This window comes from Lasioglossum baleicum, unplaced genomic scaffold, assembly GCF_051020765.1.
Source record: "Lasioglossum baleicum unplaced genomic scaffold, iyLasBale1 scaffold2180, whole genome shotgun sequence".
Lineage (NCBI taxonomy): Eukaryota > Metazoa > Arthropoda > Insecta > Hymenoptera > Halictidae > Lasioglossum > Lasioglossum baleicum.
This window is the reverse complement of record NW_027471239.1, coordinates 1-27,665: the sequence shown is the minus strand read 5'-3', so window position 1 is coordinate 27,665 and position 27,665 is coordinate 1. Positions and strand designations below refer to the sequence as shown.

The 27,665-nt window shown below is 52.5% G+C and overlaps 1 protein-coding gene across 1 annotated transcript; it reads left to right on the top strand.

Annotated features, from left to right (window-relative positions):
* Positions 1 to 17,014: 17,014 nt before the first annotated feature.
* On the top strand, positions 17,015 to 26,976 carry LOC143221298 (uncharacterized). Its single transcript, XM_076446776.1, is given in 18 exon segments — positions 17,015 to 17,254; positions 17,408 to 17,714; positions 17,717 to 18,029; positions 18,117 to 18,300; positions 18,303 to 18,924; positions 19,840 to 20,077; positions 21,297 to 21,351; positions 22,101 to 22,382; positions 22,567 to 22,872; positions 23,718 to 24,133; positions 24,229 to 24,441; positions 24,503 to 24,717; positions 24,720 to 24,864; positions 24,977 to 25,094; positions 25,164 to 25,585; positions 25,657 to 25,878; positions 25,951 to 26,296; positions 26,722 to 26,976. Coding segments are annotated over 18 exon segments (4,899 nt in total).
* Positions 26,977 to 27,665: the final 689 nt, after the last annotated feature.

Genomic DNA, 27,665 nt, shown 5'->3' with positions numbered 1-27,665 from the left:
AAACCCCGCCAACCCCAATCTATCGAGCAAATTCCACTTTCTTCTCTCTTTTTCCTCTCTTTCTCCTCGGCTCGCGTAAACCTTCCAATTCTTATTTACGTTATAATTCTTACCCAAGGAATTAATCGGCGTGGACAGTAAGCGCGAGACCGTGAAATCTTGCGGCGTATGAGCACTCGTAACCTGCGAAACTATCACGCTGTTGCTCTCTGCCTCTTCCGAATTTGCGCACATCATCTTTTCCCGCCGTTTCGCAAATGCGTGCCTCTTTCAAATCAGCGACGGACGAGTTTTCATTCGCGACCAAGTCAATTGTCGGTTTCGATCTTCCTACGAAGCGCTTGTTTTATTTTCGAAATCGTTTTCAGTCGAACACGTATAAACGAGCAGACAGTAAACCGTGAAATGACATTCCTGTTTTTACGGGTAAGCGAGCTTTTTCACGCGTGAACTGCTTTTGGAAATCTCGATCGAGGCATTTCCCGATCGAGGAAAGCAAAGCCTGAGAATGCGACAAAGCTCTGGTGCCACGTGCTCCTCGAATACGCCTCGAATACGCCTCGAATACGCCTATTCGAACGTGAGCGTTCGTTAAACGGTTTTCTTACTTTTCCACCGGTATCGCGAAACTTGCTTCTCTCCGTTGATGCTTCTTTCGCATTTCTTGCTTTCCCGAACGTAACGCGTTACTTAGCAAATGCTACTTCGCGCTAACAAATACGTAGCACACTCGCTGGAATTTAACCGATCGAAACATCGAAGGATCGGTAAACCTGTCGCGTTTAATTTTTTAACATCCATGCGAAATCTTTACCGGTGAATTTGTAACGAACGGGTAATCGCGTTCGATCGTAATTCGTTTCTTTTTTTTTCAACTTTTACCGGTGTTGACGAGAAGGGGCTGATTGCCTCGATTACGATTCTTTCTGCCTTCTCTTCTGCAAATTCACCGTTTTGTCCGACGTTTCACGATTTTCCGATATTAATCGTCGATCGTTCGAGCAGCGAGGAAAGCCTGCTTTTAGAGATCTCTTATCTGGTAACGAACAAGCGTCTTCGATTCTTTGTCAATCGTTTGGAAATATTTCTTTGGAGCAACTGTCATCGCGCAAAGAGGCGATTCTGTCCAAAAGCCTCTGTAAGTAGCACTTTGCACGAGTAAAGTCTTCCGTTTGCCGGGCGAATATTTTCGCTAATAAAATTGGCTTTGGAGTTTCGGAGGAAACGAAGGTACGATACGACGACTATCACCCACTAGGAATATGGCGAAAAAGCCTTCGATCGCGAGAAACGTTTGGTCCAAGTTGAAACGGCGAGTTTCGGCGGAATCGCGCGTAAATCACTGGTCGATCGATTTTCTCGAGAGATCGTTTCGGGAAACGTGACGAAACAAAGCCATCGCATTAGTTGGTGCGGCGAGATGCCAACTGACTTGGCCGAGTTAAAACGTACTTGAAGATCCTCCTCAGCCTCTTCATTTGTCTCTCCTCTTCGTTCCTTCCCCTCTCTTCCTCTCTCCCAGGTCCCTCGGCTCGTCTCTCTTTCTTCTCCTCTCGTTTTCCCTCTCATTTCGCCTCTCGGTCTTCCTTTTACGCAGGGAGACACGCACGCAGGAGAGGAGAGAAATAGAGCATTTTAAGAGTAGGTGGAGATTTCCTCGGCAAGCTCCACCTTCATTAGATGCTCATTGGTTTCTAAACGATAGCACAGCTTTCCGGTGTTTTCTTCATGCAACCCTTTACCGTTTAAATTACCGCGTACTCGTGCGCTATCTTCTGGTTATCCGCGAGTTTTCCTACCGCCGTGACAATCGTTTCGCGTTGTCGGAAGATCCCGACGGATATGAATCGGATCGGTCGGTACGTCGATCGAGGAAAGCTCGCTGGTTCGACGGCGCTCGAAACGGGGCTGTACGTTTGGAAAGTTCGAACACGATATACGCGTTCGCGTTTTGATTTATAAGACGAGAATAAACGAGAGGCGCCGGCGTCATGGTGGTTTCGGTTTTCAGGGACACGCTAAACCACGGTTCTTTATGCGCCGGAACATTGGTCTTCTTCATAGCCGCGGCTTGGCTCTCGTTACACAAGAGTGTCGAGTAACGATTTCGCCCTAACGCCAGCTCCCGATCCCGCATCTTGTATTCCCAACTTCCTTCAACTTTCGAAGAAAGCGAGACACCCGCTGCCGGCTTCTCAGTTCCTACCACCGATCCGATTTAACCGAATCTATACGGGCCAACGGAAATGCCCTCTGACTTTATAACGATACTCGTAAACACCGTGTGTACCTGTTCCTCCGAAACGTCTTTCCCTTTCCATTTCCTTATTCATTTCCCTTTCGACGAACATTTATGTTTACCACCGGCTACCTCGATCATCGCGTGTTCGTTAGCTTCGAATCGATCGTTCGAATACGAGTTCTTATGCAAACGCGAACCGAAAGGAGCCATTTCGTTTCTTTTTCCCGTCAACCGTGGTGAAAAATAATAAAGGTCTCGAAGATAGAAGCAGCATCGGTAATCGCATATTCCGCGTTCTATCCGAGTCGAGATCCGAACGACGCCCGACGGTAGTAACCGCGTCGGATAAATCGGGTAATACAGGGAAAAGAGAGGAATCGGCAGCGAACTAGGAGAAAACGAGTGGAAAATTGATTATAAAAGAGGCGGAAAACGGAGCGGCGGTAGCTGACCGCGTTATACAGCTCGGCGTAGAACGAACGTTCCCGGCTCTCAGCAACAATTATATTCCCGGCGATTTTATTTATACGAGGCTTTTACGAGCGCAGTCACTCTTGCTGTCGGCCGTGTTGGCCCAATAAAACGCGGCTGTGTGCATCCGTTCCTTCGCTGCCCACTTTCGACATTCGCTTAGACCGGATTATTTTCTTCGAAATAAATGGCAAACCGTCTCGTCCGCGAGTTCTACGATTCCGTTCGTCTCTCCGCGACTCTCCGCGCGATATTTCAAAGTTGGCCGACGGCGATTCGCGGATCGCGGAGCTTGGCTAAGTCAAAGCGAGTTCGACGATTTTTAGTTGGAGCGAAGAAAGAAAAGGGGAAAGGAAAAGAGGAAAGAAGAGAAAAACGGAGGAATCTGGCGAGTCCGGAGAACGGCAATAAAATAGCCGGAGGTTCGTTTTTGGTGTTCCAGTCGCGATGAGACGGACGGGTGCGTCGCGACGCGGTGACACGTACACGTCGCACGTCGCGCGCCGCCCAAGGAAAATTATGAGCCGAGCCTGGACACTCCACCGTGTCTTTGTCATCCTCTTTATCTTTGCAAGACTCCCCCCGTCTCTACCAGCAGACACTGTGCCTTCTTCCCTCGCCTTTGTCCTCTTGTTCCTCCTTTTCATCCCTTTTCTTTCTCTTTTCTTTCCCTCCCTCTCCCCCCCCCCCTCTCTCTCTCTCTCTCGCAAACCGCGAATGGCGTTGGCAGGTCCGCGAAAGAATTTCGAATTCGAGTCGTCGCCGAGCGGTCGAGACGACAAGCGAGTGGAAAAGGCCATTTTCTTCGATGCAAACATCCTTCGGTAGGGGGGAAAAAATTGGACCTCGGTGAGGAAACTATAACCGATTCGTTTCTATTACCAGCCGGTTGATTTTAGGAGATCGCGAGAGATCTCGGTATGCGTCAAGAGCGATCAGTGTCCGACGCTGCGTATCGCGAACAGGGCTCCACTGAAATCACAGATGCAGTTTTGACCACCGTGACAGTGATCCTTCCTCGACATCCCTCGAAATAGCTTCCATATGTGTTTCCTTCGAGAAACGCTCTTCAACGTATTTTCCATATATTTCCATATTCTCGATTGTCCCCTCCTTTCACGGTTCGCCGTGCATCGCTTTCGCCGCTCGACATACGCACCGCGCGATCGACTTCTCCGTATATCCGTATAAATTTCTTAAACGCCACGATTCCTCGTGTGCAAATTCTCGAGCGTACAGTTACGTTCCGATGTTCGTGCAATTTTACGTTTTCCCGCTCGTCTGGAAACCCTATGGTCGATTTTTCCGATGCCTGTTCTTCGTTTCCTCCGCGTGTCATCTGTCTGTCACTATTTTAAACTCGTTTCTATCGGTTCGTAAGCTTTGCTCGCCGGGTCGTGTTCGAAAACGCGTCTCTCGGAGATATCGTTCGAAGAAGTTTCCAACGTTTTTCGAGAGGTTACGGATTCTTCTGTTTGAAATTTACCTGTGGTCGACTGTCTAGGCGAGAGCGAGTCGAAGGGTGGCGAGTAGCGGCGACGCTTAACGTCCCGTGACGCGTTAAATCTACCCATAGAAGGAGATTCTCTGGTCTGGTATCGAGGAGAGGACAAGCAACTCGTCCCAGACGACGAAAAGGCGAAACGGAGCGGAGATAGTGGTCATCGGTCACCGTGAAGGCATTCGATTAACGCCGATGAAAAGAGAGATCGGGGGTCTGTTGCCTTTTTTCCACTGTGCGACGGTTACGTTCTCATCGGAGAAGATGGACGGCTGTCACGGTATATGCCATCGAGTTGCCGCGCTAACGAATTTGACAAGAAAGAGAAAGAGAGAGAGAGAGAGAGAGAAACAGAGGGAGAAATACAAGAGGGAATATTTGGAAGGAAAATGTTGGAAGCTGGAAGGCAGTTTACCGGAGGAAGAAACACATCATCCTTCGGTTTCTTCGCTTCGTTCGAGCAATTACAAGGGTCGTGCGTCATTCTTGCCAATTAGGCCGAGGAAGCGTGGTCGAAGCGAGTGGAAAAGCCGCCGTTTTCTCTCTTTCCTTCTTCCTTCTCGGTTGTGCTTTTCTTACTCGGTCGTTTCACCGACCGAACGCAGATAATTTTACTCGCGCTACCCCCTGGTTCGAGGTCTGTCGTCGGTCTTGTTTCTCCTTCCCTCCGTTCGGCCAGCCTCCTCGTCGCCCTTTTACGCCTCTTATACCTCCATCCCGGCTCGCGAACCGCGATCTTTCCAGCACCGTTGCCAACCGATCGAATTGCCGTTTGCCTACCCGACGGGGGTTTCAACGTTTCGCGGAACGAAGGAAACGTCATTCTGGCTGGGCAACCGGCGTTCATCCGCGGCGGCACAGCGAGGCACGAAAAATCCCCCTTTGCTTAACAGACCGTGAACCCCGTTACCCGCCGTGCCACCCGCTCCACCTCCCTCCGCGCTATCCCCGTTCCTTCCCGGCAAATTATGCATTCATGCTATTCCGCGTTGCGTTATGTCGCTCATTGTAATATATGTCAAGGGTTGACCATCTCGGCTAACGCAGGAGGGGGTGACTATTGCTGGAATAACGTACGCCTTAACGTGGAAGTGCACGGACCCCTTCGGACTTTGGTCTGCCTACCTAATTATACCTCCTTATCATTAGCGTTCATTCTGTCAACGTTACCGCGTTCGCACGGACTTATTATACGCGACGGAACGTTGACAGTAACCGTAACACGCGTACGTGACTGACGTGCCGGGTAATTTCAAGGATAATAGTCACCGCGACGATTCGCTGGAACAAACTCGTCCCTGGCAATAATATTTCTCCCCTGGCCGAGCCGATTTCCTCTCGAAATCCTCGCGCGATCCATCGATCAAGACGCATCGTCGCCTCTCTCTTTCCCAGTTTCTCCTCGATACCGCCACACGACTGTTCTTATTGCTGCTTTTATTTGGACCGCCAGACCCGATCGATTACCCAGTCGCCCGTCTCTCGATAATGCAACGCCATATGGCGCAACCATGCGAAAGATGTTGCGAAATCATTGCCTTTAATTCTTCCAAAGGGTAGCTAATCACGGCCGAGCGACCACTCCCCGTTTTCGATACCACCGTTACTCTTTATCCATGACGCGGATTGCCAGTTCCAACGACCGATAGCGAACGGAGAGTGGAAGGTCGCGAGATAACGCGCGATAACTTCCTTCGGTCGCGTCGATATTTCAATGCTGCAACCGGGCACGCGACGCGACGCGACGCCGTGCGTCGCGGTGTTTGCCAACTCGTTTGACAGTCGAGATTCGCAAGCTCCTCTCGAGTCCTCGTAAATCCTAATTACCAGGGAATTTCTTTCCGAACACGTTGCGAATCTCGATCCAGCTGCTTCCAGAATTGCTCGGTATCCTCTCGCGAGAGAGAGAGAGAGAGAGAGAGAAACAGGGAAGAAAGGAAACGGTGTAACGCGCACGGTTCTATACGGGGATAATACGATACAACGGCGATGAATAGTGGAAACGACAATGACAGGCTTGATTCGAGAACGAGGGCTCATTATCGCGCTCCGGATCCTTCTGCGTGTCGGATCTCCCGCGGAGAGAGCACCAACTACTCTCCGACCTGCCCTTTTACACCGCTTCTTCCTTCTCCTCCACCACTTTCTCGCCCTCGGTGAGCTTACCTGTAAACTTTTATTCCGATTCACGCGCAGCGGGGCCTCTCGGTCCACCCTGGCCCCGGCGCCTATCCACTCCGTTCTCCGAAATTTCCGAAATCTCCGAAATCGCGCCAACGATACCTCCGACTAGACCATCTTCAGCTGCCGTCGCTTTCTCACCGCGTCTATCGCGTTTCCAATAGCGTTTTCGCGGACGATCGTCTTGCCAGTACCCTGATAGACGATCACACTGTACAACCAATGTCGGTCGAAACGTGGAATTTGCAAGCGGATCCGAGGAAAGACCGATCGTCCCGAGTTTAGACGGATCGTATCTGTTTGCGCTACAATCGAATGCTTTTGTTTTTGCCGTTTGTTCGGGAGGTGATACGGTTCGCGACGCTTCTCCGGTGGTGTTTTATTTTCGTAACGGAAGCAGGATCTTCGTGTAAGCCAAGAGAGATGCTCCCATGGGAGATAGCTTTGCTAACCGTCTCCTTCGATATACCCTGTGGCAGAGAGAGGAACGGAGGGAGAGGAAGAGAGACGCGCACGTGTGCCGCTCGACCAGCCGGATTTTTTCTATCTTTTCCACGAATTAACTTTACCCGAGATGGCAAAACGAATTTCTAACGGTGAATAATTCTTAAATCGAGACGGTGCGCGTGTTTTCTCTATAATGGACGCAGCAGGCCCGCGGGAACCGAGGATGGAGGATAAAGGAAACTGGGATGGTATACCGTAACACGGTTTCCAGTACACCTGTGATTAATGCCGTATTTTCATCTTGAAAGATGCTCGTATTTCCTGGATCATTTTCGAAATTGGCCGCGTAGATTGATTCTGAAAGGTGCCTTTCTTCTTCAACCCTTTTGCCGCGAGCGAGAGGCGGAAAACTCTCGAGATACACGAAAAGCACGAAGAGGGTTGGATAATGCGTTCGGGACAGGGACAGTATTTGAAAACAACCCCGTGTACGAGCTCTCGAGTCTCTTCGGGAAAGCCTGCAGCCTTTGTGACCACCGAGATCTTCCGAACCGTTTCATCGACAAATTCTTTCTGCGAAATTAGGGTTCGTCGATGTTAAAGGGGTCGGAGGAAAAAACATTCGAACGGGGTTCCCTTGCCTCCAACTGAAAAAACCGAATCTCTGTGTTCTTCGATCGAATTTCCAGCGGAATTTCCACGCGAACGGTATGGTGTACGATCGCGTATATGAAACATTGTCACCTATTCGACGAAGGGGTTTTAATCTGATCGCTTTATCCGCGGAACGGCAACGACTCTTTTAAATAATAAGCCTCTCGGTCGATTACTCGACACGTTTTACCAGCGCAAATACACATTACCCTCCACGGCCACGATCGATCTAACCGATAAGAAGGTCGAAACAGTTTCGTGCATGGAATTCTAATCTCTCGATCGAAATAAATGTCACCGACTTTCCGCGCTTTTCGGCTCTTAATCTAAATTCGTTGGATCGAAACGCCGATGGTTGGACTAACCCTTGCGGGAAAGTTATCTCGGTTGAAGGACGGATAGTCGGGTGGAAAGTTGGTGTGACCAGAACAGGAGGCGCATAAATTAGGATAGACGGAGGGTGCTGGCGCGATCGCAGCCACCGCCACCGGCGCGATGGATTAACGAGGTTAATACTGGAACGAAGCATGAATCAGGATTACCACCTGCCACGATTTATGACCGCGTGTATTGTTCTGTCACGCGCCACTTTTAGGAAAAGTAGGAAAGAGCCGAGTCCGGGCATGAATATGCAATCTCATCGACGGCTGGTCACGGTTCGAATCCACCAGCGTTTCCCGCTGCTACTACAGCGTTACCACGCGCCACCGACTTCCTTCCTAATCCCGTTTCGCACCACCAATCCTCGTTATTCGCCTCTCCCGCCTCAAATATTTTTCTCTCCGGCACACTCGTCGCGGAACAGCGTCTGGATCGAGGGTAGTTTTCCAAATAAATTCGCGATTACCCCCTTGGATTTTTCCAGCTTCAATGGTTCAGAAGGTCGGTTCGATTCGGATGTCGAAGAGGAGCATGTACTTTGGATAGCGAGAGGAAAAAATAGTCGGTTAAATAGGGAGAAACGCGGTAAAACGAATGCTAGGGTCGGCTTAACGACTTAGAAGTAACGCGACAATAGCCGATTACAGGGCCGAAGGGAACTCGTTTCCTATCTCGTTTACCCTCGGTTGTCTCGTTCGCATCCTGACATGTTTATATTCCCAGCCCGTTCCTCCTATCCTCGCTCGCGATATCCCTTTCCGCTTTCGCGCCTCGCTAATTACAAATCCAAACCTCTGTTATCCAGCATTCTTATCCACGTATACGGAATTTACCTGTACCATTTCTTTCCTAACCGTTTCGAAGAAATTCGATTTTTTCGAGATGTAATTCGCTTGGAAGCAAGGAGGGAAAGGTAAATTACCTTTTTTCTTAGCAATTCGTCGATCGATGCGGGACAAGAGCGTAATTTCTCTATCGCAGCTGTCTTTATTTTTACTCTGCTCGCGTGTCTCTTACTTCCGCAGCTGCGATAATTACGAGTTTTCGGGGATACGGGAATAAGAAGGTAAGAGCGGGTCAGTTTGATCGCAGCTCGAAGGTCAGACGTCTGAAATCGCGCGTGTAATTCAAGGATTTATACGCGCTTTATGAAGAGAATTTTTCGACAAAGATGTCGATCAAATTGTGACATTCGGCGCGGAAGGAAAGGGAGGATTAGATCGGTTCGGGGAAACGGGTCGGATTCGCTTTCGGCTTTTTGGTTTCGGTAACGAGCGAGGCCAAACAGGAAAACGCGTTTTACGAAACTTTCGCCACAAAGGGCGAAATACCGTTTAACGGGGCGTCGTTCTCTCGAAAGGCGCGCGTGATGGACGTGGGAATTTAGAAAATGATATTTCGAAAAGTGGAACGGGTGGATGAAGGAAGATAGAAAGAGGAGGAAGAAAATGGAGAAGTCTCTCCCTTCTATCGCTTCCATTCGCCTACTCTTGAGAAAGAAAAAATCTCCACGACTCGTTTCCAGTCGCACGACTCCGAACAATCGACCTTCGGTCTAATTTACCGAAGGTACCGTCTGTTCCCGCTTCGGAAAAACTCGAGGAAAACTAGGGTGAATCGCCGGGACGTGTGTCCTTTTGCGGTTTTTTCTACCACGCTGCATCCGTAGAATGGGAATGACAAAAAATGATTTCGAAATAACACTCCTTTGCCCTTTTCGCGTGACAAACGAGACCGACGAAGTCGTTAGGAAAACGTTGTCGTTACAGGTATTCTCGCGTGATTCCTTTTCCCCTGCGTTAACCGCTGCTTAGGATCCATCGAGCAAGAATCGAGCAACGATCGCTCTAGATAAATTTTGCCGTTTCAGCATGACGAGACTCGTTCGCGGCAAACGCTTCGTTCCGAGAGGATTTCTTCTCTGGAACCGGATGCGGATTTACATCCGCTTGGCGCATAAGCAAGTACACTTTCTTCCCTTATTCGCCGGTACGCGTTATCGACTGGGCTTTAATTACGAGTCAAGAGTTCCCTTGCCTTGAATTTCTTTGTCCGGGCATGAAACGTTGGTACGTGTTGTGCTTAAGAACAAGGGAGACAAGCCGCCTCTAATTATGACCGAGGATATGCGGGACCTTGTGTTCGCGTCGAAATTCGCCAGCAGTAATGAAACCGCTTTATTCTCCGGGATCCCTGTTCGATATTCTTTCCTGCACGATCCGTAAGAAAGGAGCTCGTACGGGCACCTACGAACGCAGCTGTCCCGCAGCTATAAAACCGTGAAACCATTCCAATTCCGTTTCAACGTTCTTCCACTTTTGTTCGCCTTTCCCGCGAATCCTTCCGTTTTCCACTTTCCACGTGCTCTCGAGATCGCGCTACCACCTTCTTCCGCTTGCTTTTCGCCGGACAGGTGGCACAACGCGGCACCACGCCACGCGAGAGTCCCGAACGCTTTACGTTTTACGGGATCGGTAGGAATTTTCCTGGAGAAACGTCCGACCGCGAGAGGAATCCGTAGAAGATGGAAGCTCGTGCCTGGAAGAATAGGTCGAATACGCGTTGGTAATTGGGCCGTGAACGTTCGGAGCAGGCAGAGGGGGGTTTTCTTGGCGCGTGCGGGGGAGAGCACAAAAGAATCGGGGTGTCGGGGTCTCGAGAGGTATTCTATCGAAAAACGGTTACTTCTTTCGAAAGTAACGGCTGGAAGATTGTCACGTGCCGGTGAAAAAGTTTCGAGTTACCCTTTCCCGATCGGGCCGAACTTCCTCGTTCCGTGCCTCGCGACCTTGCATCTCCACGCACGGTACGCGTTTCCGCTTGCTTATCGATGATTTTCGATCGCTGAATGGCCTCGGCAAGGGGAGCAAGGGAGAAGCTATTTCATTGGAAGGAATATTTAGCGGTTGCGTGAATACGGAACATTTGCGGTAGACCTCAGAATCGGCAGTTCTGACCAGAAAAGGCTTTCAGCGCGGACGTGTCCGTGAAAGATATATGCGTTTTACCTGGCCAACCAGGGGTCCAACCTCCTCCGGGCTTTCTATGGAGAAAACAACCGTGAGATTAGAAATCACGCGAAAGACCTACCACTCTGACGCGGGTTCCTGGCAACTTTGTAAACAGACCAAGCTAGCTAGCTAGCCGGTTGCAAGCGTACCGTCGCGTCGGTACATTCTCTTGCACGCATTGCAAACGCCACGACGCCAAAACCTACCCGAATCCTACCCGAATCCTACCCGAATCCTACCCGAATACGGCCAATAAATCCTTCAGATCCTAATCTATACTTGCGACTCGAAACCCTGACTGATTTCGATTGCCATATTTCGCAGCGACCGTTTCGCTGGCAAATATTTTCTTGCTTCTTCGAGTACGACTACGACAAGGAGTAATGGTTGGAAGGGAACCAGCGCGGAGCGAAGGAAAACGGGATAACCTGTCGCGGAAGAAGGTAACAAAGAGCTTATCTCTTTATGGAGAATATTTCGGCGGCGTTATCGGTACCCGAAGATTGGGAAGGTTGGCAAAATGCCGAAACACCCACGGAGCCTCGGAGATGATCGGGCGTCCACCTGGGGCGAGTGGAGTGGCTGGCGTGGATCAGGTCACGGCTTCAGAGTGGGGATATAGGTATAGTACAGACAGTATAGAGGAAAAGACAGCCGTCTCTCCTGTTTCGTAGCCTCACCTAGGGACCCTTTCCTACATAAGGCCCAGGTCCTCACCCCACCACGTCAGTAGAGAACCAGCCGTTGAAGTGCCACGATCCGATACCTCTCTGCCGCGTTCCTCCACCTTTCGTTTCCTCGCGAACCGCGTTTCTGCTTTCGCGCGACCACGACTGTGGATTATGTGCTGCCACGTTCAGATCTGTGTACGAAAAAGTGTCTGATACCGGTGCTCATATCGGATGTACGAGGCGAATCCTGCCGTTCAAGGACACGCAGTGAGTAACTCCTCCATTTCTCCCGACTCCGGCTCCTCCACGAGTCGGGGTCCCTCCTTCCGATAACTTTCCTCCGACACCTCCTCCCCCTTCGACCGGTTCCAACTGCCCATTTCGAAAATCTACGCGGCATCGAATCTCTCGGGAATCTCGTAGCTACCTTAACGCTCGTAACACCGACGTATATCCCTCGCGAAACGCGTGTCATTCGTATTCCTTAACCGGTCTTTCGACCTCAAGCATTCCAGCGGTATCTTTCTCTTCAAATGTCAAACGTAGCCGATTCGACTGGAATCGACGAGCACCACCCGTAGGTAATTTCTTCGTTAGATCTTCGGCAACGGCTCATTTCGATACCTCGCTCCACCGATCCTCGGGATCGCGATAACGAGATAAGAGAAAAAATCGTTTCTCGAAAGCCCGGTGAAAGTACCGCGAGGTGGGCGGAGGGGGAAGAGAGAGAGAGAGAGAGAGAGAAAGAGAGAGGAAAGGTAGGACACGACGAGAAGCGTTAACCTGCGGGAGAGCGAGAGTGATTTTGGAAACAGAGGTGATCGAATTGGTCGGTCCTCCAATAAAGCCAAGTGCTCTCCTCTCTTTCTCTTGAACGGGATGTTAGAAGCTCGTCTAATTGTAAGACTCGGCGATCCGGTTGTGTACGAGTCGCTGGTTAGTGGACGGCAAAACGACGACGAATGAGAGACGCAAAAAAAGGAAGGAAGGAAGGAAGGAAGGAAGGAAGAAAGAAAGGTGACCGCGCGTGGCTCCGGTGGTACATCTGTCAAGGAATGGAAGAAGGTGGTGGAAAGAGAGGAGGATAAGAAGAAGAGGGAAAAAATGAAAGGGACTCGTAACGAAGGAGCCAGCAAAGCTAGTCGTGGGTCCTATACAAACTTTCCTGTCGAAGTTCGAAGGACCCCGTGGGTCCACCTCGAGGAACCTTTTCTCGAGGATCCCTCTATTTAAATGGCCAGGCATTTGTTCGCCAGGACTCGTTTCGTTCTATTGTTCCCGCCTTATTTTCGAGGCGCGTCCTGAATGTGTCCGCACCCTGTTTTAGCTAAAGGGTAAGCGGCTTCGAAACGTGCACCCGACTTTCCTTACAATTTGCAAATTTCCAGTTTAATTTCGATTCGTTATTAACCGAACCGCGGATTTCTTTCTCCTCTGTTACCCGTTCCCTCCTGCTCGTTATCCTTCCACCGCTTCTTCGTCGCGACGAATATTCGCGAGGATGTTGTACCGAATCGTGGAAAGTTTGCGACGTCGGATGGTCCACCCTCGTGGCGGAAGGAAGATCGCTGGGTAGCGTGGAAAAGATCGGTGGCGGATCTGGAAGGGGGCGACGCGTTATGGGAATAGGAAAGAGGAGGAAGGAGAAAAGCGGGGACAGGTGTGCTGGAAATAGAGCGCGTACCGAAACTCTGTCTTCGGGACGCGTTTTCTCTCCGGCTTCCCCATCTCCCTTTTTTCCTTCCTTCTTTCCTTCCATGTCTTCTCGTCTCGCTCCGTTGCCGAAAACCGAGCACGTCGGTACCGTGAATGCGCGTTTGATTGTCCTCGACTGGCTCTCTTGTAAAGTCCCCTTGGTCCCTCGGTTTAGACGTCCCTCTGCTCCTCTCTCTCTCTCTCTCTCTCTCTCTCTCTCTCTCTCTCTGTCTCACCTCCGACCTGTACTCGACGAGACACGGGACCATTTCGAGAGAAACGCCACTAGCAAAAGGTGTGCCCGGGGTCAATCCAATATAAATCAGAACCGAGTCTCAGAGCTAAGCCGAGCGAAGAGCGCGGAAGGAGCGGAAGAAGAGAAAGAAGGAGGGCCTGGGTCGGGGACGGGGAGGAAAGGGGGGTGTTCGCTACGATGAATAGACTATTTTTAGGGACCGCCTCACGATCCGTACACAGCCCGTATATTCCTCGTGCGTGTAGCTTCTGCGCCCGTGTGTTTGCCAGGTTTTCAAAAGGGATTAGGTACCAAGTGCTCACCTGCCCTCCCTTTGCTTCTTTCTCTCTCCCTCTCCTCTCCGCTAGACGCGAATATCTCTCTCACGGTGCAACTCCGGCTTTCTTGGCAACGTCTGCTTTTATCTTTCCAGACCGCGATTTTATCTTTAGCGTCTAAGCGATCTCGCCACGCGTTCCTTCCTTCCGCTCAGCCGCCGCGACCATTTCGCCTGCCGGTGGTCGAACCGAGATCCGTCCGTTCTTTCTTTCCTTTCGGCCAAGATTCGCGAGGTTTCTCGTTTCTTTCGGGGTTGCTCGCGAGGGGTTGCCTCGAGAAGGCGAATCGTGACCGTTAATGCCTTCTTTCCTTTCTACTCCCTTTGGACCGTGAACAATCGCATTGTGCCGGCGGTTTCCGCGATGCCACGCGAATTAATCGCGCGACCGCGCTGCCGAGGACACCCGGCCGATCTCTCTCTCTTTCTCTCTCCTCTCGATCCTCGTCTCGTCGGCTGCTCCTCCGCGACACGGTGCTTTGGAAATGCAAAACGCATTTCGGAGCAAAACACGTTTATAAACGCGCGGCGCATTATCGATTCGACTCGAAAACCTGACGCGAAGATTCGCTAGATCGAGGGTAATAAAAGAAAAAGGGTCCGTGGATAAAGCGGGCCGGGACTCGGACCTCCGCTCGGTTAATTCCCATCCTCGAGGAGAAGAGTGCAACGCCGAAGTCGTTAAAAACAGCTTTTACGGAATATATTAAAAGCGGGGAAGGGGTCCGGTCGGGCGTGCTTGCGAGCATGTTAAGTTTTTCAACGGTTGCTCTATTTTATTGGTTCGCTGCCGGTTGCGGGAAGGCGAGATCCTGTCTGGTTCTTCGCGGGGTCGTACGCACGGGGTAGACGAGGGAGCAGGCCCGACCAAGGGAGCACCAAAACGGATTAAACCCGACCAAGGGGGCTGCTGCCTGGCCCCCTTTGCACCTTTAGGACGCGATCCAAAACGCGAGCCTCGTGCGGATATTTTACAAGCCATAAAACCGACAGATATGGCCCATTTTCTATCGTAACGACGCGCAAACAAGAGGGATCCGCAGGATTTAACGCGATCGTTTTTCCCACTTGTCGCGCGTCCACGCTCGCGCGAGTGGCACCGCCTCTTGGAGAATTAATTTCGCTTGGCTCGCGAGACACGGACAGGTTCTCGAAGCTTTAAACGTTGCCACTTCCGTGGTAGACGTTACGGAGTGGCGCGCGCATTGCCTCGAGTAATAATCCACAGGCTATAACCTCTCTTTCTCTCTCTCTCTCTCTCTCTCTCTCTCTCTCTGTCTCTCATCGAACAACCGATTGCATCGCGTTTAAATCGCGTTTAAATCGCGTTTAAATCGCGTTTAAACCGCGTTCGAAAGGTCGAAGGAAATGGTCGGTGCGATTCAACGTTTCTGGCGGAACCCTTTCCGTGCACTTGTTTCCTCTGGTTCACGGTGCGCGCCACAGCCTCGAACAACGACAGTCACTTTGCTACAGTGGCCATTTGTCGGTTGGCTACGTATATCGGTTTGGGTTAGATGGAAGGATAAGGGCCACAGGTGGACCATAAGTCCCCTTTGCTAGGCGCACCGCGGCACGCACTCGAGATTTATCGTCGCTCGGTAATTACGGCAACGGGACCACACAGCTGTGCTTATTAACGCGCCGACGCATTTTTCTCCGATCGATCCTTTCCCCCCCGAACCTCCTCGGATACCGTTTCTGATCGAAGGAACTTCGTTTCCACCGATGCAAATCGTCCAGCATTATGCAAAGAGAAGGCATACACCGCTTTCCGTTACTCGTTCCAGTCGTGGACGACTACTCGTTCGCTGGAACATACGAAACGTTTTAAAGGTTCCGCGCGTGTCGTCCGACTGGTTTTCCTCCCTACTCGCCACGGGCCGCGTGAAATCTTTAAAAACGTATCGCCGGTTCATTTCCCTCGAACCACTTCTCCGACCGATCCGACTACTCGCGGGGCTAGTGCTCCTAATCGCCCTATCGCGAATGGTTTCGCGGGCAAGATCGAACGCGGGAGTAGTGGGTGTCCGAGGGAGAGAATACGTTAAGTAAGACGGGGTGGAATAAGCGAAGATAGGGATCGTCTGTGCGGACGGTGTTTCGACAGCGAGCGTGCTCTCGTGCTTCGAGGGACCAGATGGAAGCCACGCTGTACGTGGCCGCCACCATATGGGCAGGTGCCCATGCTGTTTTACGAGCTACCGCGTATACCTAGCCAGTCGAGGGGCTGCGCGTAAACGCGCGTACATGGACGAAAACGTGACGGTGCGTAGAGAGTAGTACCACTGGCACAGGTAGAGTCCGACTGGAAAGTACGCGAACGCGCGTGAAAAAGTGCGTGTTACGATAGAAGAACGCGTGCCTGGCATGGTAACAGCCTGTATGCAAATGAATGCATTTTTATACCTAATTCACGATACGCTACCTTCCCCTCCTGCCCCTCGGCAGGAACCGTTAAAAGCGGAAACCTGCTACTGCTGCTGCCATTGATACTTTTCCACGTTCGATTTTAGATATTACTCGTTAACTCGACCGACCATCTCGATCGACCACCACCACGCGTAACTTTCCCGTAGAACTTTACGCTTGAAATATCATACTCGGTGCACGCGCCAGGGGTCGCGAAGAAATAATGGAAAGCGCGAACGAGCGTATCGAGAGGGGTTTCGAGTCGCGCTAACAAAGCGAAATTCGATTGTCCTAATCGAATCAACGATTACTTGGACCAGCGAATTTTCCACGGGGAACGGGGACCGATCTGCTCGCGCCACCGGTTTCGTTTATTCCCCGGTTCTTTCGTCCCAGTTTCGCTAATTCGGTTAGCCATAGGCGCGAAAAGTACGCGGAGAATCGTAGAGCCTCGGTTAAACCGTTCGTCGCGGCGGAGCAAGCGTCCAGTCGTGACGCAGACTCAGGTGCCCGGCTTTCACCTGTTTCCCTGTTTCCCTTATGCCGTGACAGGTGCTTGCCATTGCTTTCGTCACCGTTTTCCTCTCCTTTCTCCTTTCTCCTCTTCTTTACCTCGTCGCCGCTACCTTCCGTGCGAGATCCCGCGATAATCTTCCCGGCCGCTTCCGCCTTCGCTTGCTTTCGCGTTCGCTTGCTTTCGCGTTCGCGAAGAATCCGAGGGTAACCAAAGTCGACGGAGAGTTTTTAGCTAGGGATTTGCTTCTTGCCTTTCAGAGATGCTGAAGTGGACGGTTTCGAGATCGTTGTCAGCGAGCAGCTCGACGCCTCACGGTCCACCTAACTTGAACAAGGCGCCCCGTAGGCCTTTTCGAGATCTATCTAACACGCCTCCCGCCGCTGGGACAAAAACTCGGGGTATACCTGCTCAGAATGCCGAAAACATGTCGGCGAGAACGACGCCGGCTCGTCGAAGAAGATGCAGGAGCCACGGCAGCGATCTGAGAACGTACTTTCAGGTAAACACCTCGTCGCGGTGCGATTTCTTCTGCGATTTCTCGTGCGATTTCTCATCGGTTCCACCGGCAACCGTCCAAAATTCCGCCTGTCGGCTAGACGGAGAGGAAACGAGCGGGGAAGCGGGACGAGCTGTATCGGTTTGTCGGTTTCAGGCAACGAAGCCTAATTTGCGCGCCAACAAACGTCAATCGATGTCACAGCAACCGGGGAAGTCATCGGTCTCGGAGAGCTTTTATCAAAGCACGCCAAGGGTCGACACCGATATCGGCCCGTTAACGTTTTTTCCCCCGGGCAGCAAATGCTCCACGGCTCTGACCCTGCCAACCGATCCCGCGCTCTTTATGAAAACTAGAACAAAGAATTTCCAGAGCGACAACGAGCTGCCGCAAAACATCGTGAACGAGGCCAGGGCGAATCTTCAATCGCACGTTTCCGACTTTTTCCAACAAATATCCATGGCCACCAGCCCGAAGACGTGATGGAGACCGAGTCGGTGCCTCTGTCCAAGAACAGGCTCTATTCGCGGAACGAGGGTAAAACAAAGTTCGCTGATTGCACGAAAATTTCGTACTTGCCGAAACTGGCCAAGATCACGAAAATCCACGCCCGTTGCAAAACGCCGTACCACGGCAAAACCGTCTCGGCCGCGAGCTCCTTTAAGAGCAAGGGTCACGGCCAGACCCCTTTGGCTGGAAAACTCTCGAATTTGGCCATCGACCAAGATCTACCTAAATTCGAAAACATGGACAACACGGTGACGGAGGTCCTCAACAGGTAAGACGGAGAACGTTTTAAAAGCAGGTGTGGCACGCCCGGCTTATCGCCAATCTCTTTCTCCTCAATCCTGCTATTTCCGTTTAGGGAGCAGGAGATGAATTTCAGCGGGAAAACCGTGACGGAGATTCTTCTGGGAGACGTCGAGGAACGGAAGAAGGTTCTCGAGGGTAGCAGTAGCTGCGACGAGGAGAATTTTCGGAGCTCCGAGCATACCTACGAGACGATCGTGGAACGGGAGGAGGTCGTGGACGACGCGGAGTCCACACCTGTCACAACGACAGTTCCGTCTCCTCGGCAAGTCAACTCCTGGAAGATCCTTCTCCGATGTCCTGGGCGTTCGCTTCGCCTACCAACGACCTCGACGACGGGGAATTCACGCTGAAGCGGCAACGCGGGATACGAAGGAAGCGGCATCGCAAGGATACGGAGAAAATTTTCGAGGGAAAGCGCGCCAAGAGGCGATCGTTCGGTCGCAGTCCTTCGTCCGCCGGTGCGAAACAGCTCGAATCCGCTCGAAACGGTCTGGCCGAAGCGGTGAATCCGAACGTGAAGAAACTCGCGCTGGAGACCGACCTGGACACGAGTTTGGACGAGAAGCGCGCGTACGAGCCGAAAGCGTCCTCGTGCGGCCTCGAACAGCCGAAGGACCAGGGGGGCGTCGGGACGAAAGCGAATACCTGGGACCTCGACAGCCCAAAGTCTACCCTCACCGACGACTTTCACAGCTCCAAGTCGTTCTTGAACTCGGTGTCGAACACACCCGAGACCCCGTTGGTCGCCACTGTCAGACGATGTCTCAAGTTCAGCCCGGAAACCGAACCGCCGAGGTCCAATTGTCACGGATCGATCGAGATCGAGTATTCCGTCGTCGGCGATCAGATACACGTCCGAGGTAAGACCTTAAATTTCGCTTTGTCTCGGTCCGCTCGCGAAGCGTCGAATGTTCGCGCGTACGGAGAGGACACGCGTGTCGGAGAAAATCGTGGGAGAGAAAAATGAGGCGAGGGAGAGACGAGAGGCGCGCGGTATAGGCTGGATAAAGCATTAGAGGATTAACGGCCGAAGCGTGGGATATATTAACCCCGTTAGGAAGAAGTTCGCGAGGGTCTCCGCGTCTCGGAGACGTCCCTGAAACGGTGTTGCGAAAAGACATGCGCCAGTTACGTGCCACGAGAGGGGGTGTTTCAGTTGGCACCCCGCGATAGACCACTGTGCCAGTAACCCACAGACCCTCCTGGCAATTCGCTCCCGGTTAGTAAGCCTACCAACATTGATTCTTCGCGGTACACATCCTTGCGTAAACAACTCCTGGCCAATCTTCGACATCTTCCTTCGTTCCTTCGATCGCGAGCTCCCTTTCTCTCTCTCTCTCTCTCTATCTCTCTGCCCCTCGAACAACCGCGGTTTTGGGGCGAGCGGATAGCTGGCGATAAATTTCGAGACAGAGACCTCTCGAACCGGTAACGGTGCGGTCTATCGCGCGAACGAATCGACTTCTCTCTCTGTCTCTCTCTCTCTCTGTCTCTCTCTCTCTCTCTCTTTGTCTCTCCCTCTCAGAGGAGGAAGCCCTGGAAGTAGACGCGTGTTGCAGCGAGTAGTAGAGGAGTGTCGCATTGGTCAGGCACCCGCGGTGCGCGTAGTGCGTGCGAAGAAACGGTCGGACGGGAGGTTTTCCCGTTCGTTTGTTCGCGTGGTTGTTCCGGGTGAAAACGGGGTGAAAACGGGGTGCAAACGGGGTGAAAACGGGGTGAAAACGGAGTGAAAAGGCGGTGAAAGCCTGACCAGGCTGTCTTTCTGTTTCGCGCAGTGATAAGGTGCAAGGACCTGAGGAGGGCATACGAGGGTCCTATTCACGCTTACGTGAAGGCGAGTTTGAAGAACACGAACGGCGAGGGGGTGGTGAAACGGACGGCGGTGCATAGGGCCACGCCGAATCCCGTTTTCCACGAGACCTTGATACTGCCCTGCCCGGTGAACAACAATCACTGCATCAGCAAGCCCACGTCCCTGGACATCGCGGTCTGGCACAGGGATCGTCGTGCAAGGTGAGCATGCTCGAAAAAAGAAAGCGCCCGTAGAAGAGGGGTTGTTAGGTCTGGTAATAGGAGGTAAAAGGAGGCAAGGCGGAGGAGAGAGGCGGTCGTCGGGACGCGTGCTCGAGCCGGAACGATTCCCTGTCGCAGCGTCGACACGCCAGTCGTCCACTCGGGCTCTCGTGCCGCTCGAGCCGACGATAATCGCACCTCGGCGAACGATAATCGGTTGACTCGGGTAACCGCGACAGTTAGTGCCGCTTCGTACCCGAGCACCAGATACCGATCTCGCCTAACCCCCTAATCCCCGGTTCGCGTGCATTCCGCGAGCAACGCTTTCGGAAGGTTCACGTCCGCCGTATATGAACTTTCCAGGGAACAACGTCGGGTGTATTTTTAGACGCGACGTTTCGCCTCGACCGTTGCCAATCCCGAGTCCTTCGCGTTCCGTTCACGCGCGAGGATGCTCGAATCGATGCGAACCTTCCTCGCGATGACATTATCGCGTATCGGCCAAAAACGTCCTTCGATATCCGCCGAGGAGATCGATCGCGCGTATATTCCCCAACAGCGAGTGTATGAAAAATTCATAGAACGCAACGCGGGAAGAAGCGGCGAGGCTCGTTCGGCGATGAAACGGCGATGAAACGAGTAGGCGGTGTCTCGGAGGAAAAGACATCGGGGTCAAGAAGCACGGCTCGGTCTCGTTAGTCCGTTTTCAAGAGAGTCGGTATGGCCGAGGTCCGAATTACTTTGCCCGCGACCCGGGTTCGAACGAACGCGAGATAACGGCAGCGGTCGATAAGGGATACCGCGAATCGGGATAATTTTCCGTAGGTTCCGAAGCCACGGTCCATCCGAATACCGAAACGAATTTCTGGGGTATGCGCGGATTCCTTGCGGTAGGAGGGGAATCGATTCCCTGGAAGCATGCGCACCGTACTCGCCACGTGCACTTGGTCACATCCGCGCGTCTCTGCAACGGTGTATACGGGAAACCGCTCGGAAACTCTCTCTACCTTCTGCTTTTCCCTCCGCCCAATGTAAATATATAGTCGAAAGTTACGTGTGTGCACGCCGCCTATGCAGCGGCTTACTACACGGCCGTCTAGAGTACGTATCCACCAACACCGGCCACGCTAGCCAATGGCAACCCGATACAACCCGATACAACCCGGTACACAACGATACACGCGCGTATTCATCCGCCTCTTCGTTTCCCGTGTTTCAGACGTAGCGAGCTGTTGGGCTGTATGACTCTACCTCTACCCCTGTCTCAAGATAAGGTAAATATCTCTGCTTTCCGGCCTTTCCGGCCGTTTCATCGGTTCTCGCGTGACGAGCGTTTAATCGCGACCGATTCGGATCGGATCATCCGCTCTCCACTCGATTCCACTCGATTCCACTCCGTTCCATTCCCTTCCATCCGATTCCGTTCGAAAAGAAGGGGAAAGAAAGATCGTTGGAATCGTTGGTCGGCGACGCGATGCTATTTGGACAAGGAGGAAGTTTGATACGTGGCTGCACGTCAGCTGTTTACCTCGGATTCGTAAGTCTTCCTGGCTTAAGGTCAGGGCTAAGCTCGTTACGAGGCAAGTAAGTGGAACGTTACCCGGCAAAGATTCACTTGCGCTTTGACCTCGTTAAAGGTGGCAGGTGTCGAAATATCTCGGTAATCTGATCGAGATCGTTCGTTTACGTTGTTCCGCGAGGCGTGAAACGGAAGATGATCGTCGTGGCTATATACTGTGTGGTGTTCTTCGTGGTCGGAGTTTTACTCAAGATATTTATGTTCTGTTGAGAGAAATACGTTCCGTTTGAACGGCAGTCGCGTGTCCGCGAGATAAACATCGAAGGCTAGTAGCATTGGATGGATGTTCGCTTTAGACCACGGACGGTTATCGGAGAGAGAGACGCGAAAGCTAGCGAAAAACTTCCCTCGCGAATTGGTATCGCATCGGTGTGGACGGTAGGCGCGTACCTCGCGATGGCGAATCGAGATATCACCGTCGGCTAAAACGTTGGGAATTTTCAGGAAGCGACATGGCATCCGCTAGAAGCAGGAATCGGTCGAAACACGAGCAATCCTTACGCCGGTTTGCCTTCAGACTGTGGAGTTTCGCCACCCTTGTCCAAGGACGGAGAAGCAGATAATAATAATTCAGGAGCAGAAGACTTAACGTATTTGAGGCATCTGGAATTAGAGCCTATCGATCCTCTCACTGGTTTACCCCTGCATCCGCGTTTCACAGCCAGGGGCGGTAGAACACCATGCACCGTCACCAGGAGACTGATAAGGCAGAGTGCAGCTAATCAGGTGAGTCGCCCCTTCGTTTCTTCCTGCGACCGTTTCGCGGAATTGCCCCGACAGAATGGCAGGAGGTCCACTTATGCGTGGCATTATCGCCACGGTCCTTTCTGCCCCCCGTTGCACCGAGGTTCGCGCCGTCCTTCCCTTTTCATCCGTCCAGCTTTCTAACCGAACCTTTCTTCTACCGTAGATTCCATGGGGATTTTCGCTCTCGTGGGGAAGACCACCCCGCGTGGAACGCGTGGATCCTGGCAGCCCGGCAGAACGCTCCGGCCTGAAGCCAGGTGATCACGTGGTTTTCGTTGACATGACCAACGTGGTGACGCGGTCGCGAGAAGAGATTCTTGGACTGATCCAGGCGGCGACCAATCAGCTGATCTTGGAAATTTATCGCAAGGGGAACGTTCATTCGTCGATGCACCGGCCTAACTCGATGAACGTTAGTCTGCAACAATCGATCGGCGGCGGACACCATGCGGTTGCGTTTAACGCCGAGGTCGGTACAGGTGTTCTAGTCTGAACCCTAGAAGACTCGTTTCAAAGTTGCTTCGTTCAATCCGAGGAGACGAGTCGTTGTCCCGGACGGGAAGGCTTTGATTGCTCGTGATTTCGCTTGATCTTTTTTACTTTTCCCAGCATTCTTCCATTCGCGGCTTCCACTCGGCCGATACTCCTCGATAATAATACTCGACGTTTGTCGAAATGTTTTGCGTGCTAGTTTGACTTGCTTGACTCGAAATGACTTTGAATTTGGAAGAAAAAAGAAAGAAAAAAGAAAAAAAAGAAACTGGCGAATGTTACCCGTTCGAAAGTTCGCAAAAGTTCTCGCACTGAGAGCCGCAGCGCGCTGCATGCGTTTCCTTAGAGCTTATTTTACCTTTCGTTGCACGACATGTCGCGCGATGCTCCTGTACATTCCTTTTCGCCAGTGTCTCTCGTAGTATACTCATTGCGAACGCGTAGTGTATAGCGCGTGTCCGTTTCCTTCGTCGGTGGACACGGTTAAGTTATGATACAGTTATGTTTTATTATGTAACTTGGACGGTTGTCTTTTTTTTGTTGCTTGCTCAACAAGTTCTGTTTAAAAGCATCTCAAGGTCGTATTTTATTTCTTTCTTTCACCCCTGCCCCCTTATCGATACCCCGAGCGTACACGGAAGAACGAGAAGCATGCGTTCGAGCTAACCACCGGACAGATTTGCCTAACGTTCGCCACTCGTCCTGCGACTACTTCTCTCTGCATGCCACGCTCTGCTGCACCCTTCCAACCAACAACCCCTTTCTCTCTCCCCAACTTAAACTCGAACGGATGGCACGGCTTTTGCGATTGAACGCGTTCAGGTGTTTCCAAATCTCGCCCCGGATGCGCCACCGGAAGAGGAATTGTCTGTGCGCGAGACGCGATATTGGGGTATCCTGAAAAGCGGTCACACGCGTTTCCTGACACCCTTAGCCGAGAGACGCGACGTCCTCTCCGCGGCGGACTACCTCATACTCTTCCAAAATCTCGACGAATTGCTCAAAATTTCCGAGGAGATTCGCGACGAGGGTGGCGGAGTGGAGAGTTACTTGTGCAGAGTTCCGCGAATCACCGCTGCCTACAGACGGTACTTGAGCGGGTTGCAACGCGCGTGCTGTCTACTGGTCGCTCTCAGACGAAACACAGCGTTCGCCAAGCTCGTCTGCGAGCCTGCGGTCCCGCACAAGAGACGGCCCGACTTGACCGGTGTCTTGCTCCTCCCTCTAGAACATTACAGGTGCGTTTCAACTCGCAAACACACACACACACTCTCTCTCTCTCTCTCTCTCGCTCGCTCGTTACCCTACGCTCGACCGTTCCACGTTTCTGCAGAGAGATGACGAGACTGTTGGGTCTGGCGTCGCCGAGGAATTGCCAACAAGCGAGAGACTTGGCACAGGGATACAGGGAAGCGACGGCGAACGCCGGCGTGATGGAACCGCCGCGCGACACCGGCAGGCCTCTCCTCAGTCTCCAAGAGGTCGAGTCTCGGCTGGTTTTCGCCAGATGTAAACCGTTCACCTTGGCCATGCCCGGCAGACAATGGTGCGTCGAGCCGTTGCGAACGTTAAACCGTGGCAACGTTAAACCGTGGAAAACGTTTCAGGCTGTTCGGGGGTGCGCTGGCGAAAGTGGAAGGCCGAGCACGGCTTCAACCATCCTGGGCCTTGCTTCTCACCGACCTTCTCGTGTTCGCTCGGGTCTCCCGAGATCGCGTTCTATTTGTAACCGAAGAGCCTCTGCGACTCTCCAACATCGCCGAGGCTTGTTTCACCGTCCGCAAAAGGCCTACGGAATTCCGATTGCAAATCGCTATTAATCCAGCGGAAACTCGGAGAACGGCCACGTAGAGGTGACCAATAGCGGAGGATGCAGTCCTCACAGTCGTCCCCGCAGACGGGTTTTGGTATTAAGAGCCCCGACTCCGGAACTGAAAGCCGTTTGGCATAACCTTCTACAGCGACAGATGTAAGTTCGTTTCGTCCGTTTTTCTCGGAAATTTCGAGACTTCGAGAGCGAGAGAGAGAGAGAGAGAGAGAGAGAGGGTCGGAGGACTAATCGTCGATTCGTTGTATTTCAGAATCTACGTGAATACAGGATACGGGGGAACACCGAGTCAAGACAGTCCGGAAGAGAGTCCGATCATCGGTAGCAATTTCGCCACCGCCGCGGTCAGGGAACCCACGGAAAGCTCGCAAGTGAGTGAACGCAGTTTTCGAATCTCAGCGATCGGAACCCGCGCTATTTATCGATTCACGATTCGACAGACCACCAGGGAGTCGCAGAAACAGGACGAGGAAAAAGAGTCGCGCTCGGCCGAGAGCATCGATAGCATGATCAAAGGTTCGAGGGAGAACAACCATCTGGCGCAATGGGTGCGCAATTCCCATCAAATCCCGCCTCCGGACCACGAGGAGGTGCCCCTGGAGGAATGGACGGCGGAGGAATTGGCGGCTCGAGCTCCGAGAGAGAGCGGGAACGAGTCGAGACGGGAACGGAACGCGACCGCGGAAGATATCATAACCGAAGTGATCAGCTCGGACGTGGAGCAACAGAGCACGGCTTCCAGCGCCAGCCTCAGCACCGTCAAATCCAACAGCGTAACCGCGAAAAAGAACGGCAGTCTAGGATCCTCGAAGGAAAACTCCATCGGCTCGATCAACATCTGTAGAAGATGTCACAGGGTGACGTAGGAGACTGTGAAATGATCCACGGGATTTGGAAAATCCGGGATGACAACGATCGCTTTTGCGTTTGTAGGTCGGGTTGTCCGACACCGCCATTGGCGAGGGATCCTTTCTCTCCGTTACCTCCGAAAATCTCGGTCGTACCGCCCACGCCCGACCTGTGCACCAGGCACAGGCTGAGGAACGGCGTGCACGACAGTCCGGAAAGGAACAGTCCGGGTTACACGCCGGCCGATGGGAACACGGAGGACGGGAGCGGGGACGACCTGGATTGCGACGGTGAACCACCGTACAGGTAAAGTTTAGCCGTGGATACCGAGAGCTCGATCGATCGTATCGCGACCAATGTGGTCTGGTTGTCGCGCAGAGCGTTGAGAAGATTCGGGACGGTGAGCAGCTTGGATCAGGACGACGAGCTCGAGGAACAAGGGGAGGAGGAGAATCGAGACACCGAGTCGCCGCCCGCCGGTCTCCGATCCTGGACGGCTAGGGCGAGCAATTACGTGGTCGGTAAAAGGTCGGCGTTGCTGGAGCAGTTAGGCGAAGGGATAGGCGGATATCTGCTTCAGTCGCCGGTGCCCCCGGAGAGAACGGAATTCTCGTTGGACCCGAACGACGAGGAAGGCACCACGTCCGGGGCTACCTCGGGCGACGATATCTGGGGCACTCCGACTTCCGGCGGACCCGACGACGAAAGCTTCACCACCAGTTCGGTAATCATACGAATCATTTAGTCACGGTAATACGATAGCATTCGAAGGTACTGCTACGAACTCGATGACGAAACATTCTCCCGGATCCGATTGAAAATCTGTCGAAGGCGCGCGTATTGGTATTCTTTCCTCTTCGCCAGCTTCGCTTCTTTCACCGATCTCTCACCGATCTTTCACGGCTGTTGTAAAAGCTTGCTTGTACCCTCATATCACCGAGTATGTAAAAAATCGCGAGGCTATTCTCGTTTCGGTTTCTCTTCGGTTTGCAATTCGAGATCGAACGAGGAATAAACCGGGAGACGAGCAACCTAATCGAATCGGGATAAGAGACAAATTAGTTGGTAAGCTTCGCACGCATCTGCATGACAATGCTTGACCTTTGTTTGCAAAGAATTACTAGCCCGAACTGTGCCTGACTTCCCTAGTCGCCGCCCGTTGGTACAGGCAACGTGGTTGCATTCGGTGAAGACAACTACGGCCTAAATCTATCGGCGGAGGACGACGCCGACCAAGAGTCTGAAAACGAAGACTGCAACCTCTCGGAACTGAACATGGATCAGCTGCTCGGCAGCGGAAGCCTGAGCTCGTTGCGGTGTTTCATGGGCAGGCAAAGGTTAGAACCGCTGCTGGAGGAGGACGACTCGTCCGGAAGCGCCAAGGATCAAGTCGGATGGTGGTGACAACGGTTTCAAACCGCGACGTCGAAGAACGTCGGCACCAGTTCCGATGGGAACGACAGGGATCGCGTGTTCGCCAGATTGAGCCAGGAGGATAAAGAGTTCCGCAGAAAGATAGTGAACCTGCACAGAAAACTGTCGGACGTCGAGGAGACTTGCGCGACCGAGGCGGTCGTCTCCTCGGACGCCGGCAACCTCTCGAAAGACGCGGAACGTTTGAAGGAACTGGAGTCGGTGGCGCGAAGGGCCGAAGAGACCAGGGAGAGCAGAAACGCGGAGGAAGCCGAGGCAGAGGGTTATTCGTCGACCGAGTTCGGGGACGCGAGGAATCGTCGGTACAACCGGCGAGGCGAGATCCAGCACGAACGAAGAAGGCGAATAGAATTGTTTCAGCGGAAAACGAACAAACTCGAGGAGGATTCGGACGATCAAAACGACAGCAGCCCTTCGAGGACCACGGAGAAGAACTTCTTGAACAGGCTGAGAATAAAACGGCGCAGCATGAAGCTGCTGAGTTTCTTGAGCGGCAAGGCCGCGGATAGATCGCAAGAGGAACGCGCTGCCAGACTGTTGAGAATGTACATGCCCGAGAAAGGATCCAAAGCACAAAACACTATTTCTATTCATCATACGTCCAGAGACAGACGATTTTGGAAGTTGCGGAGTCGAAGACGAACGAATTCCACTTAAAC